The following is a 19,506-nucleotide window of genomic DNA, read 5'->3' as shown; positions in this document are numbered from 1 at the left end:
CCAAAAGCCAAGCGTCCTCCCCCACAGGGTCACCCGACCTCACGCAAATCATGAAAGAGCGACGAGATGCCCTGCGAGCGGTGGTCGAACTTCACACGTCACCCCCAGCATCGGACCTAGAGAGTCACCCACACCTGTTCACCCCAGAGAAAGACCGTGACAGCGATGGAACGATGTCGGGATTTGGCCCGATCTCTTCCCCACTCATGGCGGCGCCTATACTGGACGCTACCCTGGCCGACCAACCTAACACTTCCTCATGAACAGTGAACTGTCGATTTCTGTATCCTTCTAATGATTGCCCGCTGTATTGCGCGACGTCTAGGTGCCTAGACTGCTTTGCCTGATTATTGTATGCGCTCCCGAGCGATGGACTCTTCTCCTGCAAGATCCCGACCCGCGCACAGGCCCAGCAGCGACACATGCTGCCACCCCCGCAGTTAATTGTTGTATTTCTCCCCTAGTGGGATACTAGTTTGGATATGTCACCTTCGGTGCTATATCCCCAGTATTGGGACTGTTGCCCACCCAAGGTTTTACTAGTTGTTACTCCCCTTAGTCCCTCCCCTACGATTGTGGAAGCTAGGCGCGCAGGAACACATGTGACAAATACATGCTGGCGACCCTCGGGTACTATAGGGGGGCCCTCATCCCTACCAAGACACCCCAGGAATGGCAGTCCCACGCTCAGACATTAATGTCCTCACATTGAATGTACGGGGCCTGCACACGCCCAGCAAACGATATTCTGTGTACGCCTACATTAGACGCATGTCAGCCAATATTGCACTCCTACAGGAGACACACATAAACGCTACCGAACTCACTCGCCTGCAATCTAAATGGCGTGGGACCCTCTGTGCCACGCAATACTCAGCGTTTGCACGCGGCGCATTGATCTGGGTCAGACCGGGTACTCCCTTCCGGGTGCTCCGACGGGTGGTAGACAAAGAGGGCAGATATGCGCTTCTGGAGGGAATACTGGACGGGCAGGGAATACTCCTGGGCAGCAGACCAAGATAAGTTCTGGGATCACCTCACGGGCGTTTTGGCCCAGTTCACCACAGTCCCATGGGTATTGGGAGGCGACTTTAACTGCACACTGGACCCCACCCTGGACCGCTCACATCCTCCTCCCGCACATTCCCCGGCCCCCCGGCAGGCAGAGCTCTTTAAGACCTGGGTCACACACTGGGCGCTCACTGACGCATGGCGACACCTCCACCCACTGGCTCGCATTTACTCCTTCCACTCGATCCCACACAACCTCCGGGTCCGCCTAGACCGCTTCCTCTGTTCTGCACCAATTCTCCCTAAGATCACGTCTACGGACTACCTAGGCCGGATCCTCTCGGATCACGACGCTCACATTATACGTCTCACCTGGCGCCCACCCCACCCACCGGTCCCCACCTGGCGCCTCCCTCGAGACTGCCTGACCGACCCAGTATTCAGAGACGCACATAAAACTAGCATACAGGACTACTTCACACATAACACGAACACGGCGTCGTCGGTATTAGTGGAGTGGGACGCGTTTAAGGTGGTAGCTAGGGGAGAATGCATCAAACAGGTGGTGGGGGTTCGCCGCACCCTGGAGCGGACACTCCTGACCTCGGAGCAGACTTTGGCCGCACTCACTAAACGACCTGACAACTCGGAGGAGCACGCTGTGCTCACGGCTGAGGCTAAGACGGAATACCAGGCCGCCTGCGCTGATCTCCGGAAGTATAATTTTAGGGCTTACGCCTCTAGGATGCATAAGGATAGGGACAAAACGGGGGCGCTGCTGGCTTGGATGGCGAGGCAGGACACTGAAATTAAGCCAATCACGGATATTATCAACCCAGACGGTGTACTGGTGCGCTCACAAGCCGAGATTCTCCTGGCGTTCCAGCGTCATTATACACAAGTGTACGGGACCCCAACCCAGTACTCCCCATCTTCAGTGGACAATTTTCTAGACCCTCTGACTCTATCCGCAATATCGGACGCCGATAAACGCTCCCTCGACGCCAAGATTGCCCCGTCTGACATCACCCAGGCAATACGAGCCATGTCTCGTAATAAAGCGCCGGGGTTGGACGGCTTCCCACTAGAATACTACTCGACATTCTCCCCCCTGGTGGTCCCTCGTCTGTCGCGGGTGTTCGGGGCGTCCCTTCATCTCGGCAGGCTGCCCCAGTCACTACGGGAGTCCGTGATCGTCACCTTTCCCAAGCCCCACAGGGACCCACTCCATATGGGGTCGTATCGTCCCATCACGCTCCTGTCGGCCGACTGCAAGATACTGGGGAAAATCCTGGCGGACCGGTACGCGCAGATCATTCGCCCATTGGTCCATCCCGACCAATGCGGCTTCGTGCCGGGAAGAAACACCTCCCAGAATCTCCGTAGAGTCTTCCATGTCCAGGATCAGGTGCAGGACCAATTTCCTCGCGCCGCCTGTCTCATTATGGACCTGGAAAAGGCATTCGACACCCTCACATGGCCCTATCTCTTCTCTGTCCTGCGGCGCCTTAATATCGGTCCGACGCTCATGGCGTACACACGCCTCCTGTATACCGATCTCACTACTCGAGTTCGGATCGGGAAACGTATATCACCGGCATTCGGAGTTCGGCGGGGCACAAGACAGGGGTGCCCCTTATCGCCGCTCTTATTCGCATTGGCGGTCGAACCGCTGGCGGTTCGGCTGCGCCTGGAGGGTGTGGACTGGGGCATCCCCCTCGCGGACGACATGCATTGCGTGTCCATGTACGCGGACGATCTCCTCATATACGTCCGGGACATCGAAGCGGACCTGGCCCCCATAGGAGCGGCATTGGTGGACTTTGCAGACGCCTCGGGCCTACAGGTGAACTGGGACAAGTCCACAGTTTACCCCTTACACCCGAGCCTACCCCCCCGGGAGGTCGAGCTCGGTCCGCACAAACTCTCGTGGTCCGCGGAGGCTCCCCGATATCTCGGTGTCCGCCTGTACCATTCTCCGGCGGCCATGTTTGAAGGTAATCACCGCGCAGTGCTTGCTAGTCTGCGCCCGACTGTCGCCTTCTGGAATAAACTCCCCCTAGCCCCGATAGGACGGATAGCCCTTGCTAAAATGGTGATGCTTCCCCGGCTCCTTTACCACTTCACAAACTTACCGGTTATACCACCCCGGTCCTTCTTCCGCGCTGTCGATTCCCTCCGGGGTACCCTTATCTGGGGCGAGGGCCGACACCGGGTCGCCCTGAAAACCCTCCAACTTCCCACGGCGCAGGGTGGACTCGGAGCTCCATCCTTTGAGGCATATTTCCTTGCGGCACAACTCCAATGGCTGTCTTACTGGACAGCGGACCGCTACCCTCAGGAAACGGTCACTTCGGCCGGCAGAGTCGCAACCCCAGAACTCACCCGTCTCCTCCTCCCGGGCACCAAGCCTCGGCGCACATACCCCCTTCAAGTGGCAATAGCGCGCCGGTGCATGATGCGAATCCACCGGCTGTCCCCCAGTAGGCCTCCGTACTCCCCGCTACTACCACTGATAGGCAGCCCCAGGCAGGACTCCTACTTCACCGCCCCACTGCTCACCGAGTGGTCACTCTGTGGCATCGCGGATCTGGAATCGCTCTTCGAGGAAGGCCAGCTAAAATCGCTGGACCGCCTGACCGCTGAATACGGACTCCCCCCAGGCCAATTCCTCAGATATAGACAGCTCCTCGATGGATACCGGCCCCATTTTAATCTCTGCACTGGCGAGCCAGACACGCATCCAGTAATACACACAATCCTACACATGGGGGTGGGACGCCACTTAATTACTTGGTTATATAAATCTATCCGGGAACTCTCACATGCTCCCCTTACGAAGTTGAGAGCCACATGGGAGGAGGACATAGGTCGCGCACTACACGATTCTGAATGGACTAAAGCCCTTGAGGCCCCAAAACGCGTCTCTAGGAACGCCCGCTTCAAAAACATCCAATACTACATCCTACACAGGGCATACCTCACCCCAGCGCGACTGCAGAAGTTCTATCCCTCCACACCATTCCTTTGCCCCAGATGCTGCTCCCCTACGGCGGATTTTCGGCACATGTTCTGGAGTTGCCCCAACCTTCACCCCTTTTGGCGGGCGGTACACGACACATTGGCGGACCTTACGGGTCTCACTACACTAGCCACCTGGGAGTCCAGTGCACTAGGCATCTTTCATGTCCCCAAGGGAGACCCAGTGTGCAAACGCTTCGTGTCATTAGCACTCCTGTTGGCAAACAGATGTATAGCCATGCGCTGGCGTTCCCCGGAGGGTCCCTCTGTGGCGGCATGGAGGGGCGCAGTCGGTAAATGGGCGGCGGCGGAAGAGGATGCCCTTAGAGAGGAAGAAGCCAGGGGTGCGCGCAAAATTCCCCTGTCCATGGAATGGGCCGTGCTCCTCCACAGCTTCCGACAATCCACACATGCAGAAGACCAGCCTACTCCACCCCTCCCCCCCACCCAAGAGAATAAATAACCTCTACATGGTATCAACCATCCCGGGACCGTCTCCCGGTACCCCCTCCGTCCTGATCAAACTCTTGTATGCCATGCCACCCACCTCGATGCCCGCATCCCTGGGAGGTACTCGCCCCCTGCTCACCCCTCTTTCTCCCCCCCCCCCCTCTCATGGAGCACAGACCACCTAGCCCCGAGGCCCCCCCCTGACACCCGTCGCCAGTATCCCCCTGCTTAGACCCTGCTAGCGCCCACATGCTTCCCACCCACGGTTTTTGTCCCCCTTGTTCTCAGGTGCCACCACTGCATGGACAGTACAGCCCCCGATCCTACGCCTTCAAGGCGAGATCCTACATACCTGCTATTATCCACCGCCCTATCGGCGATATAGATTCACTGTTTCCCGGCCTGCGGACCTGTTTGTACGATCTACACTGATTGTTCGAGAAAATGTGTGTTTGCACCAGTTATATAGATACTAGAAAACGTTGCACACTCGGCTGTTCGTGGCTGAATGTTGAGGCCACGTCAGCAGATCAATTACACTGTACCTGTATACTTTGATGCAACAATAAAATAAATTTCAGTAAAAAAAAAGTGATGTGCCCAGAATCACAGGAGGTTTTGGCGTCGTTACCGAGACTCGAACCCAGATCCCCAGGTCCGAGGCCGAGCGCCCCAGCCGTTAGGCCATTAGGCCAACTCCTCTACCCCATATTGTCATCAATCTGAGAAGAGTGTGGCACTTTAAGATTTCAAGAATTTTTAGAGAGTTTAAAACCTTCAGTCTAAGAAAGACAACCACCCTAAGTGACCCCTGTTTCAGTTTCTTGTTTCTTTTACTGGCTAGTAGACCCATCACACACTTTGTAGGATTTGCTTCTTTTCACAAACTCCTGCTCCTGATTTTGACCTGCATGCATTCATAGCAAGTGCACGGTAATGAAGGCACACTACATCTGTTGAAAGCTTTCTTTCTTACAAGAGTCTCATTAATAACCTCTTATCTGACCATCACTGCCTTGGTTAGCAACTTCCAAGGCTCTTTCAAGATAGTTTAATGCTAGTTTTCATTGTTTTGTTTTAGCTTCAATTTATGACTTAAGGGTTTAGTCCTGTCTGCTCCTCAATTTCGATCTGATATTTACTGCAGTATCTTAGGGTTTCCTTAGGGGGAAGGGAATCATTTCTCATAATTGAAAGACTTAAATACCTTCTGACGAAAATGTGTCCTAAATATTTGTTTACAAACATACCCCCTCAGTGGAATTATTATTAGAAAATCTACACCCACAGAGCAATATTTATGCAAATGACATCTAGGTAACAATACTTATTGATATTCTGACATGCAACCTTTGAGCAAAACAAAGATTAAGTGGGAAACATTTTGGCTGATTGTGACGTTTCACAGGTCTGACTGTTTCCAGGCAATGTTTGGTCAGTAAACCGGAGCAGTTCGGGAAGAGGAAAGCCCCAATCATTAATTGTTTGTCCATTGGCGTTTCTGAATGTAAAATGTATTTGCTATTGGTAGGAGCCATTCACTCTCCACCTCTCCCTAACTGGTAGAGATGGTATACACCTGTTACAACGCATTTGTTACAACGCAATACTGTTACAACGCGACTTTTACAACGCATACCATTCAAACGCATTGCGCTGGGGGGCGCTCTAGGATAGGGAATAAGTATAATTTACTATCCAACACCTTCCCTAGGGTCCACGGGGACTGGAGTTAGAATAGTAAATTATACTTACCACTATCCAGCACCTCAAAGCGCTATCGTTGTAATGGTATGCGTTGTAATGGTCGCGTTGTAACAGTAGGTAGTTGTAATGGTATGCGTTGTAACATGGTACATCCGGTAGAGATAGCTAATGCTAGAAATTGCTAGGATGATTTGAGTGGGTTTCTCTAAGCATATCTTCCTCCTTTACAGTGCACAGTTGTTTTCCTTCTCCTGAATGCATACCAAACCTCTTACAGCAATAAATTGAACATTTAGCAACAAAAGGTCTACGTTTCTATTCTCAATACTTAAGGCCTGTAATAGTAGAATGGAGATTCAGGTTGTCTCCTAGGACATACAGCTTGAGATAGTTCGTTTGGTAACAGGGCCACCGAGGTAAGTGCTGATCCAATTTTAAAAACAGCTGTAGTTGGTAAAAAACGAGTGTCTGGTCGTTTGCGGATGCCATTCGGTTGCATGCTGATAGCAGGGCAGCAACACCTGCAGGAAGCTACCGCTGTGAATCATTTGTGATGGCATAAACAAGAATAAACGCAAAAGCGGTAGAAATATGCTCTTGCATTTATTTTGAAATATTGCTTTATTTTTAGGGTCGCATCTTCAGACATAACACAATTGCTGGAGTCAGTCCAGAAGAAAGATGTGCCTTGAATGTTGCTGTGACAGAAACTCTTGCCTGGCTCCACTCTCTGAACCTGAATGAATTGAATCTACCCTGGAAGGATAGCCAAGAAGGATATTGCAAGAGAGAGGTAAAACTACAGTAAGAGCTGCCTTTGGAGGCTCAATGTACAGATAACTCTATAAACTAACAACTGTGTGTAATGTAGCGTTTGTAATATGGATGACTGTTAATCACAAGTCAACAACAATCATATGATTTTGGGGGGGGGGGGATATGGCAAAGAGGTAGTCCAAAGAAAATTTCACCTCCATGCCTTTGTCTTTGCATAATAGTGTCTTTTTTAGTGCTCTTTATTATTTCTTATCATTTTATGTTCGTCAATCAAATCCAGAATATGATTTCCTCTTGAGCTCTTTTTTTCAAAAGTTAGTTTTTTTTTACTGTTTTCATCATTTTATTTATAAGTATGGATGTCTCTTATTAAATGTGAAGATTTTAACATTGTAGTATTTGTACATCGGCATCTCGCAGACAGCATGTTCTCTATGGTACTTTTACACATCTTGGATTATAATTTACACTTTACAACACTGTCAAAATAAAAATAATTAAAAAATAAATGTTATCATAAACTATTGCATGCTTAAAGGACTGGAAAGAAAAAACTGAAGATAGCAGTGTAAAGAAAGAATTGTTAAATGACAAATGTTGGGAAAAAAACAGAAAATAATAGGCACATCAGTAGATTGAGAGAGGGAGAGAGACATAGATGGAGAGAATGTGACAGATAGGGGCAACAAAGTGAGAGAGAGAGATTTCTACTCAGAGGGGAGAGATTATGCAGCTGGTGGACTTTCTTGCAAAGGTGCTTCTGCAGCTCATGACCCCTTGTTGGTTGCAATATTTCCCCCCGTGGTATCCCAATGAACTCGGAGCTTTAGGAGGTGGCATAATGCTACTTCTGCAGAGGGGACTCACCAGAGGCAATGGTGTGTTCACATAATTGAGTGTTCATAGAGGAGGCAACGCGTCTCTGGTCCTTGTTCTTAGAGTCCATGTAAATCTCTTCAGCCTCATTTGGAAGACCACCCAGACCCGCTGCCTGGGAGTGCAGTAAGGAGAGTGCGGGGAGCGCGCAAAGGAGGAAGGATGTGAAAAAAGCCTGAAAGATGTCATTCTCCTGATGAAGGTGTGGTTAACCTTAAATCTCTGCCTTTCAAAGAACATTGGGGCAAAATTATCAAGAAAGGGCAATACATTATCGCCGCTTTTATGGGCAGGAAACTGCCAGTTTCCTGCCGATAAAAGCGGCGTCAATGTATCGCACTTTCTTGGTAATATGGCCCATTATCTTTTCCTGTATGTTTCCTGTGTCCTGCTTGGACCATATAAATGGTGCTTTGCCCTGAGATGGATGTGTTGCAAATAATTAGTTCTCCTGTTTTTCGTGTACTCTTCACCCACTTTGAAGCCTTTTTTCCTGATTTTTGATCTGTTTTCTGTAGCTGCAGACTGTTTACATTCTTTAGTCCTGATGATCTTCGGCCTTTGCCTGACTTTACCCTGGGTTCATGGTACAGTTGAAGTTAGAGTACTGCAACAGAAAACCATAATAATAGATCAGAGACAGTCATCACCAGGGGGAGGCAGTCTGCATAGGAAAGTTCCTTCAGTCAATTTTGCATGTCTTTGACGAAAGAACGCCATATCTGAATAAAAAGGTGTTAATCTAACAGTCTGTATAAGATTTGAAAAGGGCATGCACTGCTTCAGACCATTGCTGCATCTTTGCAGTAATCTTGTTTGAAATTATAATCTGGTCTAAGTAGTCTATGCTTTTGAGACAAGTATTGCTATCATTTTTCCCCTCTGTGCATGTTTCTAGTTTACATGCAGATGTTATCCTCAGTATAGCTATGGTTCCCTCTAAAGATACAGCCATGCTTTCCTTCATTTCAATTGAAAGCCTTAGAAAGCCACTACAAACTATTCGTATTTACCTTCTTCAAATCCATAGAATCAATATTATCAATATTATCATTGGATGACCTGTCCGACATAATGGATATCTTCATTTGCTTTGATTTTGGATAGACAAACTAGGAGATATATGAGCCTAGGAAAGGAGCCTTATTAAGACAAGCGTGAGACAAAGATTCTAGTTACATTCTTAAGAGTCCACGGTGCTGAATTTAGTAGTGGTATCTGCTCATGACATACACTTTTCTTCTTGCACTTAATTTCTCTTCCAAATCTATATTTCACTTCCAAATTACTCCCATATTAGGCAGGTTATAACTATGCATATTTGTATTCCATGTTCTCTTTCATTTTTTTAAATATTTTAGATATTGGAAAGACTTGTATGAAGAATCATGTCATGTGGGCATTCATTCCTTGAAGGAACTCTCAGAATGGTTACTCAATAATCAGCCAACCACAGACGATGAACCCAAACTTCTTCATGGTGACTTCAGGATTCCGAATGTCATTTTTCATCCAACGAAGGTTGGTATCACCAGTAGTAAATATTAAAGAAACTGCAATGTATGTTTGTATGCATCCTGCCAGGGAGTGCATGATGGAGGTTAATATGTTATGTACGTCGAGCAAGAGAACTTTCCCTTCAGACCTGAATCTGTGACTGGTGAGCGGTCAGATATCAGCATATGACTAACTGATTTGGCCTTGATAGATTGTATTGGATGTGTTGTGATCAGGTACCACTGTGATGCACACTCCAAATGTGATGAGGGACAATGAAATTCCATCCACCTTTTGTGTTGTGTTCCTGCCCAGGTGCCAGCACTGAACGCACAGTCTGCTGCTGCAGAGATTGGGCTGGAATGCAGGGCCCGAGGGGAGGCCATCCACGCCGAGACAGAAAGGGACAAAGTATTTTGCCATTTCTACAACAAAGTCTTTAAGCATAGGACTAGGATATATATAATTTTATCATTATAGCTCAGTGAATATGTTCGTGCTAACAATGTGTTGAACAAAAAAAACACAGAAATTCAGCAGTTATAGTTAGCATAGCTAACAATAACTTGTTTCCTGCCATGCACTGCTTAGGACGTCACATATTACATCACTCATGACGTTCTGACATCACTGATATCTCCAATTGCTTCTCAGTGTCCTCAAAGTGACACTAATATATTTGTCTGCTCTGCAATCAGTAGTTTATGTTGGCCACACAAACTGCTGCTACTAAGAAAGAACGCTCCTTAATACTGTTGCAGGTCTTTAAGAATTTCAATATGGGGGCGTGGCTAGCAGCCGCGGAGAATGGCGGCTCTCTAACGAGGCTCCCGTACCCTCGCCAACAATTCTGTATTTATCCTGGGAAAATGCAATCAGATGTGAACGCTGCACACTACAGCTCCGTATCGCTTGGAAAGATGAAGAAATGGGGCGGCCGCGACAGAGCAGTGATAAAATGGCAGCATTGCAGTAAACCACAGTGGAGTCTCTAGGGTCCGCCTAACCGGCACTGACTCCCCAGGCCACCCAGGACGATCCTCCAATACACATAAAACTTCATAGAGACCGGATGGGAGCACAGCGCTCCGCTGCACATGTCACAGTGAGTGAAAGGGGGCGGCCTTGGGGACGAGGCACTGCAGCAGCCAAAATTGAGGCCCCGGCGGGTGCGATCGGCCAGGCCCAATGCGGCGGACGTCTCCTTGGGCCCCTGAAAGGTGCAGTGCACACTGCGCACGCACCTCTGCTGCTGCTAGACTGACCCCGGAGCTGCTGACAACCTCCACACAATATATTTGGAGTAGATGACGATACAGAGATGGAGAACAAGATCCTGGCAGGCTCAATCCTTTCAACAAAGGTGCCTGGGTAGCCACTGCGCTGCTAAAGGGAGAGGTGAGCCAGGCCCACACTTAGGTCACCCTTGATACTGTGAGTGTTGGAAGGGGGCCGCGTCGAGACCTACCAGGCTGAGGAGAAGGGTCAGGCCTGGGGCACCACTATCAGAGCAGAGACTGCTGAGATGGAATGAAAGGAGAAAACACGAGGCTGGATGGTCTATCCACAGAGTAGAAAACCTACACCTCTACCATCAAAGCTCCAATAGACGGGGAGCTGCTGGACAATCAATTGGAGGGGGGGGTAATTCTATCCTCTGCGCACTTAGGGTTCCGAAACACGGCTTGATCACCAAAAAGTGGGATTGATATTGAGGGCCAGTCCCAAGGAAACCTGACAGGCCACCGGTGAGGCTGCCATCCTCGCTGGGCTGGCGGCGGAGACTAGCCAGGAAGAACAGACTCAGCATACCACGACTTGACCATGGCAACTGGCAAGGGCTCCAAAGTGACTGCTCATGATACACTTTGCCAAATACACCTGGAACAAGCTTGGGAAGAACAAGAACAAGTACAGACGGAGGTTCCGGAAAAACAGACCAATCCTCAACAACAGCGTGACCTCACACTCCAAGACCTCATGGAAGCCATAACTGGGGTACACACCTCCCTAGAAGTCTGCATAGACTCTGTAAATATAGAGGTGTCTCTCCTCCGTGCATACTTTTGTAAGATGGATGACAAAGTAAAGCATCTCGGGATGTGACGGCTTCTTTACAAAAAGACACCTCCCAACTCCAAAAACAAGTACTAGAACTTCAAGATCAACAAGCTGTGATGGCAAAAACAAATGGACAAGTACGGAGGGAGAGCTCAAAGGAACAATATACGCATACTGGGTGTGACAGAATGCGCGAAAGGGCCAGCAGCAGACCTATATGTAGAAGAATTGATATTGAAACATCTGAAGCCTAAAAAACTGTCAAGTTACTCTTCCATCGAGAGGGCTCACCGAGTGCCAGGGGGATGCCCAAAACCGAGGGCCCCCCAACGCCCACTCATTGCCTGTGTTTTCAACTACAGGGACCTGTTCAAGATCCTACAAATGGCACAATGCAATCCTCTGCTCAAAATAGACAATAACGAGATCACATTCTTCCTTGACTTTGCGGCCAAGGTTCAGGCCCAACGATGTAGTTTTCTCACACTAAAAGAGGAGCTCCGTGAGCGTGAGGTAAAGTATGCCATGCTATTTCCAGCGAAACTCAGGGTGGAGTCGGGGGGGGAAACGTGGTTCCTCACTTCGCTGGAGGACACATGGGACAGGCTGGAGGGCTGGCACAGAGTGGATGGCCAGCGAAGAGACCGGAATGGAGGACACCAATAACACAGGGCTAATCTTGGGACCGAGTCGAGCGGCAAATCATCCATAGCTGATGAGAGAGAGACAACGAGTAGCTGAGTGGAGTTCGTCTTGGGACTAAGACTGCCATGTAATATACACAGATAAGTGGCCTGGGGGGACGGGGGTGGACGGGATGATCCCAAAAGTTTCTCCTAACTGATGCACGATAGCAGACTTTACCTAGACCCTGAGTTGGCCACAGCTTAAAACCAGTGGGTTGTAGAGATGGACCTTAGAGAGGCCTCGACTATAAGCCTCAGATATTTTTTCTTTTTAAGGTAAAATGTGTGAGGGGTGTGAGGGGGGGCTGCCAGCCCACACCTTTGAGTATTCTAGGGGGGGGAAAGAGGCACTCTGCCTAGTTGGGGGGTAGGTAGTTCTAAATCCACAGCAGGGGGGCAGCGAGGGGGTGGGATGGGAGCACTGGATGAGGGAATTGGGTTTTTAAAGGTTTTTGAGTTTGCAAGTTACATATCACATAATGTCATGCCAATGTTCTGTTATTGAAAATGGCCATAGAGGGGTGACACTCATGAACCATACTGGTGTATATGAGCGTATCTACAATATAAGGAAAAACTGCCATAGCCCACAAATGCCGTTTGTGGACACTGAGCTCTGGGGATCCCCGGAATGTGCTAGTTCATCTGCCCTTACTTCAGATGATGGGGGATAAAATGGAAACGTCACTCTCCGTGCTCACTTGGAATGTAAATGGGGGACAAAATCAAATGGGGACTAGTGCAACAATATCATAAACGTCAGGCACCCGACATGGTATTATAACAAGAATCACATATGGTAGAAAACAAATGTAAAGCCCTCACTGTGGGGTTATAAACTACTGATACACGCTGAACACACTTCGGGATCTTGAGGGACAGGTATTCTGATTAAAAAGAACCTGGCACACATAGTGATGCCTACCTGGGTGGACCAAAGGGGCAGATTTGCGGTCCTAGAGGCACAGTGTGAGGGGAAAGTGCTAAATGTTGTTTCACTATAACTGCTGCCAGCACTAATTAAGGAGGCACTATTGACCTGGGCAAGGTATTATCAGACCTCGCTGTGGGCACAATATTCCTGGGGGGAGATTTTAACATGACCATAAATGATCGAAGGGACAGGTATCCGCACCAGCCACAGGCACGATCCAACACATTGATGGCAGAGTTTACTGAGGCTATGGGACTAATCGACGTGTGGCGTACACTGCAGCTGGATGGGACCAATTACACCTATTTTTCTAACGTCCTCAAGAGCTCCTCCCATATTGACTACTTCCTAACACACTCTGCCTCTATTGGACACTTCCGCAATCCCCACACCCTGCCGAGAGGCATCTCGGATCACTCCCCAGTGCGGGTTGAACTTACAAATTTCAACCATCTACCGCGAGCCACGATAATCCTCAGCCCCTGGCTGCTAAAAATCCCTGCTATTAAAGAGGAACTGCATACACAGACCATCAACTACTTTAAAGAGAATGTGGGGTCAGTATATTCAGCACAAACTATATGGGAAGCCTTTAAGGTAGTAGTGAAGGGACAGGCCGACTTTTAAGGAGGGCTATACCAAAACAAAACAACACCAGCTAGTCCAATTAAAAAGCGAGCTTCAGCAACTAGAGTTGGAAAGTATCAATGCTCCCTCGGAGGAAGCTATACACCACCTCACGCTAAAACAGGAGGAATATAAAATCATGTTGAGGGAACAAGTAATGGCCAAACTCCTCCGCAACCAGCATAAAACTCATGAACTTGGAGATAGGGCAGGTAAAATGTTGGCCTGGTTGGAGAGGAGGGATCAAGATGAGAGATGGGTGCCCAGGTTAAATCCTAAGGACAGAACACAAAGCACACATCCAACAGACATAGCGGACACCTTTGTGGACCATCTGGAACAGATGTACTCCACCTCCACTTCGTATACAGTGGAAGACTCCCGGCAGTTTCTCTTTGATAGTGACCTGCCGACACTGTCTGACACAGATAGAGATGCCCTTGACGAGGACTTGACGGACGACGAGATCCAGAAAACCATAAGTCACATCCAGTCAGGGAAGGCAATGGGGCCAAATCAGACTCCCATCGAATTTCTAAAAATGGCGGCCCTCCAGGTAGCCCCGCATCTATGGGACACGTACAACGGAAGTTATGGGAAAGGGATCCTACAGGATCAACGCCTAGCATCCATAGTTGTGATCCTTAAGCCAGGGAAGCCAGTTGATAACTGCGGTTCATACCAGCCAATGTCATTAATTAATGTAGAAGCTAAAATCCTTGCGGAACTGCCCTCTTCACGATTGGTCAAGGTCATTTCCTCATTGGTCCACCCAGACCAATCTGGCTTTATTCCATGAAGGAATACAGCGCTTGATATACGGCGTCTCCATAATCTGCTCATGCGAAGAGAGTTTATAGAGGAAGACGCAGTGGTGTTATCCTTTGATGCCTCAATGGCGTTTGATTCTATTGAAGGTCCGTACCTATTTGAAGTCCTGAAACGTATGGGCTTTGGCCGGAAATTCCTTGGCTGGGTGAAACTGCTATACACTGGAGTGCAAGCTCAAGTACGAGTGAACAACTATACGTCTCGCACAATCCCATTAAAAAGGGGCACTAGGCAGGGGTGTCCTCTATCGCCCCTGATTTTTGCCCTCATGATGGAACCGCTGGCGTCCTGGGTCCGGCGAGATGTTATGGTGAGGGCCTTGAAGTGGGCGGAGGGGCATGATGACCGAATATCCCTATATGCCGATAACCTTCTGCTCTATCTTGCATCCCCGTATAGATCTATACAAGGGGTGTTAAACATGTTTACAAACTTCGAGAGGTACTCAGGATATGCTATTAATTGGAGCAAGTCAGTGTTGTTTGTTCTTTGGGGCCCGATTCTTCTGCTCCCCATGGGTTGTAGGGTAGAGGTGGCCACGGAAGGTTTTTGATCTTTGGGAATCTATATAACCCCAAAATCCCAATTCTTTTATGATCATAATCTTGCTGCTCCATTGGCCCGGATGCGCACAAACGTTAAGCATTGGAGATCCCTGCCCCTTCCTCTAGTGGGCCGGGCGGCGCTCTTTAAGATGCTGGCCCATCCACGATTTCTCTACATCCTTCAGAATTGCCCGTACTAAGACCCAGATATATATGTTTCGGGAGTGGAGAATGAAATCCGGACGTTGCTATGGGATGGTGCATCACCTCGTATAGCGCTGAGCAAGCTAACAAAGGGGTGGTATGACGGGGGTATAGCCCTTCCGGACAATAGGCTCTGTTATTTGGTGTCGCAACTAATTATGGTGAATCACTGGCTCTATCTCTCCCCTATTGATCCAGCTTATTTACTGGACAAATACCAAACGGGAAAGGCAGGATACCTGGGGGCGTTGTAAACCAAAGCTTGCAAGGGGCGATATTTCAGCCCCAAAGCTCATACCATAGCAATTTGGCATCAGGCCAACTCCTGTCTCGGATGGTCAAGTGTCCTCACAAAAGCCACGCCACTGTGGTATACCCAAAAATTGGGACACTTATGTCACCAGCCTGGCTTCGACAAGTGGAACACTTATGTCACCAGCCTGGCTTCGACAAGTGGAACATCAAAAGGATTTCCAGCATAGGGGATCAGATCAAGAAGGGATCGATCCTTAAGTTTGAGGAATTGAGGGAGAAATATGATATGGCCCATGGAGAGACATTTAGGGACCTACAAATCAGACATGCTCTCACCACAGCCATTCCTGACATGAATGACATACCAGAGTCGTCCCCATTAGAAGACCGACTACTTGACGGACCGCTGCTTACTAAAGCCATATCATTGACTTACAAAAAACTATGTAACAACCTACCTGACACGTTCCACAAGCTTAGAGAGAAATGGCAGACAGATCTAGGGCCCATTGACGAAGAGTACTGGCAAACAGCAATAATGTCCCCTAGAGAAGCAGCCATCACCCTTCGTTTCCGATTAATACAACTCAAAATTTTACACAGATCTTACTTGACCGGGGTTACCCTGGCGAAGATGGATGCAAGAGCAGACTCGCTCTGACTTAGGGGCTGCCAGCAAATTGCGACCTTCTATCACACAATCTGGGATTGCCCAGGGGTGCGACCAATATGGGAAGGGGTCACGACTAACCTCCACAATGCCCTGGGAAAAGGACTGCTCCTTCTGCCGCAACTAGGTCTTATTAACATGTGGGAGCTGACTGACCTTACAGAAGTGGAACATCAATTGGCCCCACTGGGTTACACCCTAGTCAAACAGGAGATTGGGAAAGGGTGGGGGCCATGGGTGAGCCTTCTTCCAGACTGTGGGTAAGAGATTTTGATAAATGTATGATTGCAGAAAAGGAGGTATTTAAATCAAGAGAGTGTCCGAAAAAATGAGAAAGGAAATGGGATAAGTGGAATCTACACTGGGGCAACCTGTGTATTTCCCCCTCGGCCGAAATGCAGCGCACTGGAGAGCAACATATGAACATAATATGATTGCAAGTGTTCCACCCTCTATTATGGTGATGTACCATTGTATAAGTAATCAAATGTTAAATGGAAGATGTATGTGACCTTTGACAATGTATAATTAATTAAAAAATATCTATAAAAAAAAATCAATATGACATTGGTTTCCCTATGTCAGGATTCTCCACACAAATCCTGAGGTTCCGTGACAATTGTAAGTGGTGTTTTCGACTCGCACGAATATGGTCGAGTCTGGTATCTATGAACCGCAAATGACGAGTTTAGTGGGTGTGCGCAGTTTCGCTGTGCTAACCTAAACCGTTCGTTTGTTTCGTGGGTTTCTTCATCCGAGCCCACGGGTTCCATCTTAGATACGGCATCCATTTTGTCTCTTGCCCTCAAGTAGCCAGCGAACGGACGCTGTCCGCTTCGCGACCCTGGGATTCCCAAGACTCTTGCGGAAGACACGTTTCCTTTGAAAGTGTCTTTATGATGAGGGTTATGATACAGTAAGGCAGATGGCCCCGCTCGAGGCACATCTTGCCGTGCCGGTCTATTGTCTTAGCCGTGCATCTCATTAGGCGCGTCCCTTTGATGCCTGTAGCTCGTGTTTCCCGAGACCACCCCTTTTACACCCTTTCCGATCTCCCCACTGTCCTGTCTTCCTCTGCACCTGTCCTGGTTCCTTCTTCGATCTGTTTACTGCTGATTGGAATGTACTAATGGTGGGAAGATGGGCTTTTACAGTTGGGAACCACCAAATGTTTCCGTACTTATGTTCCGGACCCTGAATACATCAAAGCGCCCCCTCTTGGGGATAATGATGGGAACCAAGTTGTAAACCTTTGTGTACCATGTTAATCTATGAGAGAAATGTGTATAAAAGGAGCGACCCACAGTAGCAATTCGAAGCAGTCTCCCAGAACTTACACGTGTTGTACTTCTTGTGACTTCTGTGTTCCCTGCAGTAAATAAACCTCGAATCTTTGACGCCGAAGGAAGTGTCCCGTGTCTCTGTCATTTGTACGCCGGAACAGGTTACCCACGAAGGTTTCAGGTGTTGTCCCCTGGCACCGCTGGGTCTTAGAAAAACCCAGTCCTTCAGTTGGTGCCCAACGTGGGGCTGCATCAGTGGTACCGGTCCAAGCCCGACGATCGTGAGGAACTTCGTGTGAAATCTCCAAGGGAAGGTGCACCCCGCTTCATCGATCCTGTTGTCGAAATAAGTGGCCCGACGACTTTTCCCGCGAAGATTCCCGCCTCCTGACGGCTGCGACGGACTGCTGCCCTGACTGTAGACTTGTTTTGGCGCCTGGCGTAGACCTTGGTACAGCGAGACGATTGACGGGCCTTCCTGGTGACGCCATCGATCTTTGAGTTAAGTATTTGTGGGTCGCTCCCAGAGTCCTTAGTTGTGGTTGCTTAGTTGTTGCATGGTTCCATTGCATTTGTGGTCCTTAGTACTTGGTTCTTTGTTGTAATATTTGACGCCTGCAGATGCCAAAAAAACGAGGGTTTTGCTCATTGCTGGGACTTGGTAAATCCCGTAACCCTTGAAGTTTGTGAAACTCAGCTAGTGTGCAAGATGCCTAGCCGTAGTACTTTGTTCAGTTGTTTTCGTTGTTGTGGTACGGATTCCCGATTGGAGGACTCATGTCCGATACCTCCGGTTGGAACTCCAACGTATGAGCTCTACAGCAAGCACGGACTAGGTCCGATTACTTTTAATAAATACTGGATCCGCTATACTAAAAAAGATGGTGTCCTTAGTTGGCCACCTCATGGTAGTTTCGAGACCCCGATTTTAGATAATCTCGAGGCTAAATTGTTTAAGAAAAAATCAAGGCCGGCCATGTTTGATGCCTTTCGGTTGTGGCGTAAAGAAGCCAAACGGAGAGAAATCAGGCTGTTAAAACGTAGTCAGAGAGATGGAGTTGCTACCATAGTAAAAAAAGCAGAGCAGTTTCAGCGAGATAAGGAGGAAAAGGAAAAGGAAGTTTTCGATAGATTGCAACGTATGTCTGTAGATAAGTGCTATCCTGCTTTACCGGCGGATACGGACAAAAAGGAGGAAGGTATCGAGGACCCCTTAATGTCCTATCTCATGAAGTCACCACCTCCATATGTACAGGGTACCGCAGTTCCTGTGGTTCCCCCTGCTCCTGCTCCTCAACCAGCTCCTGTCCCTGCACTTCCAACTGTTCCCGCTCCTCTGACTGTTTCTGTCCCTACTGCTCCTCCACTTGTACTTCCTCATACTCCTGCTTCCGCTACCTCTACTGTTCTGGTTTCTCCTGCCGTTCCCTCTGTTTCTGGTACTTCTCTTGTTACCCCTTTGGGCTATTCTTTGTCTCCGTCTGTTCGACGTTGTACTCCTTCTGTAGCTGCTAACTTCTTCAATTCTCTTGGTCCTATTCCTGAGTCCGCTGGTTCGGACGGTCCTCAAAGACGTAGTCAGCTTCCTGGTGGTAGGGAGCGTGACTCTTTGTGTAATATGGCTATGGGTTGGATGAAATGCCCCGTTAGGAATCCTCCACGTGCGGTATTGAAAACGTTTGAGCAATTCAATATACCGACACAAAGATTTGTTTTTGAAGAAATGTGCAAGGTTTTGCGTGACCTAATATCGGTTGACGCATCCGATGATGTAATGACTGCCTTGACTAATCTACAGCTTCAGTTTTCGAGCGGAATGATAATAGGTACCAATGTTCGACGTGCAGTCGAGCAATTACTGTCCCTTTGTCCTTCTATGATACCTCGAGCATTGTTTGTAGAAGACATTGAAGGACCGTTAGGAGCACCTGGTCAGTATCCCATGCGTGAGGTTCCTCCAGTATTGATGCCGGGTAATGCCGCAGCTCAACCCCCGATCTTGCCGCACTTCCAGAGAGTGTGGATCCAACTTCCATGGAAACGATCAGAAGTTTTACAGGTAAAGCAATCT

General features: G+C 48.7%; 1 protein-coding gene across 1 annotated transcript in view; it reads left to right on the top strand.

Moving 5' to 3' along the window:
- Nucleotides 1–19,506, top strand: part of LOC147689149 (acyl-CoA dehydrogenase family member 11-like) — a 379,803-nt gene that overhangs the window by 140,940 nt on the left and 219,357 nt on the right. Inside the window, exon 4 of the mRNA XM_086939873.1 lies at nucleotides 6,821–6,982. Coding sequence (XP_086795999.1) covers nucleotides 6,821–6,982 — 162 coding nt within the window. The remainder of the gene's footprint in view (nucleotides 1–6,820; nucleotides 6,983–19,506) is intronic.

This window comes from Lissotriton vulgaris, chromosome 10 (assembly GCF_964263255.1).
Source record: "Lissotriton vulgaris chromosome 10, aLisVul1.2, whole genome shotgun sequence".
NCBI classification, from domain to species: Eukaryota; Metazoa; Chordata; class Amphibia; order Caudata; family Salamandridae; genus Lissotriton; species Lissotriton vulgaris.
The sequence above is the reverse complement of the archived record's forward strand: the minus strand, read 5'-3'. Positions and strand labels throughout refer to the sequence as shown.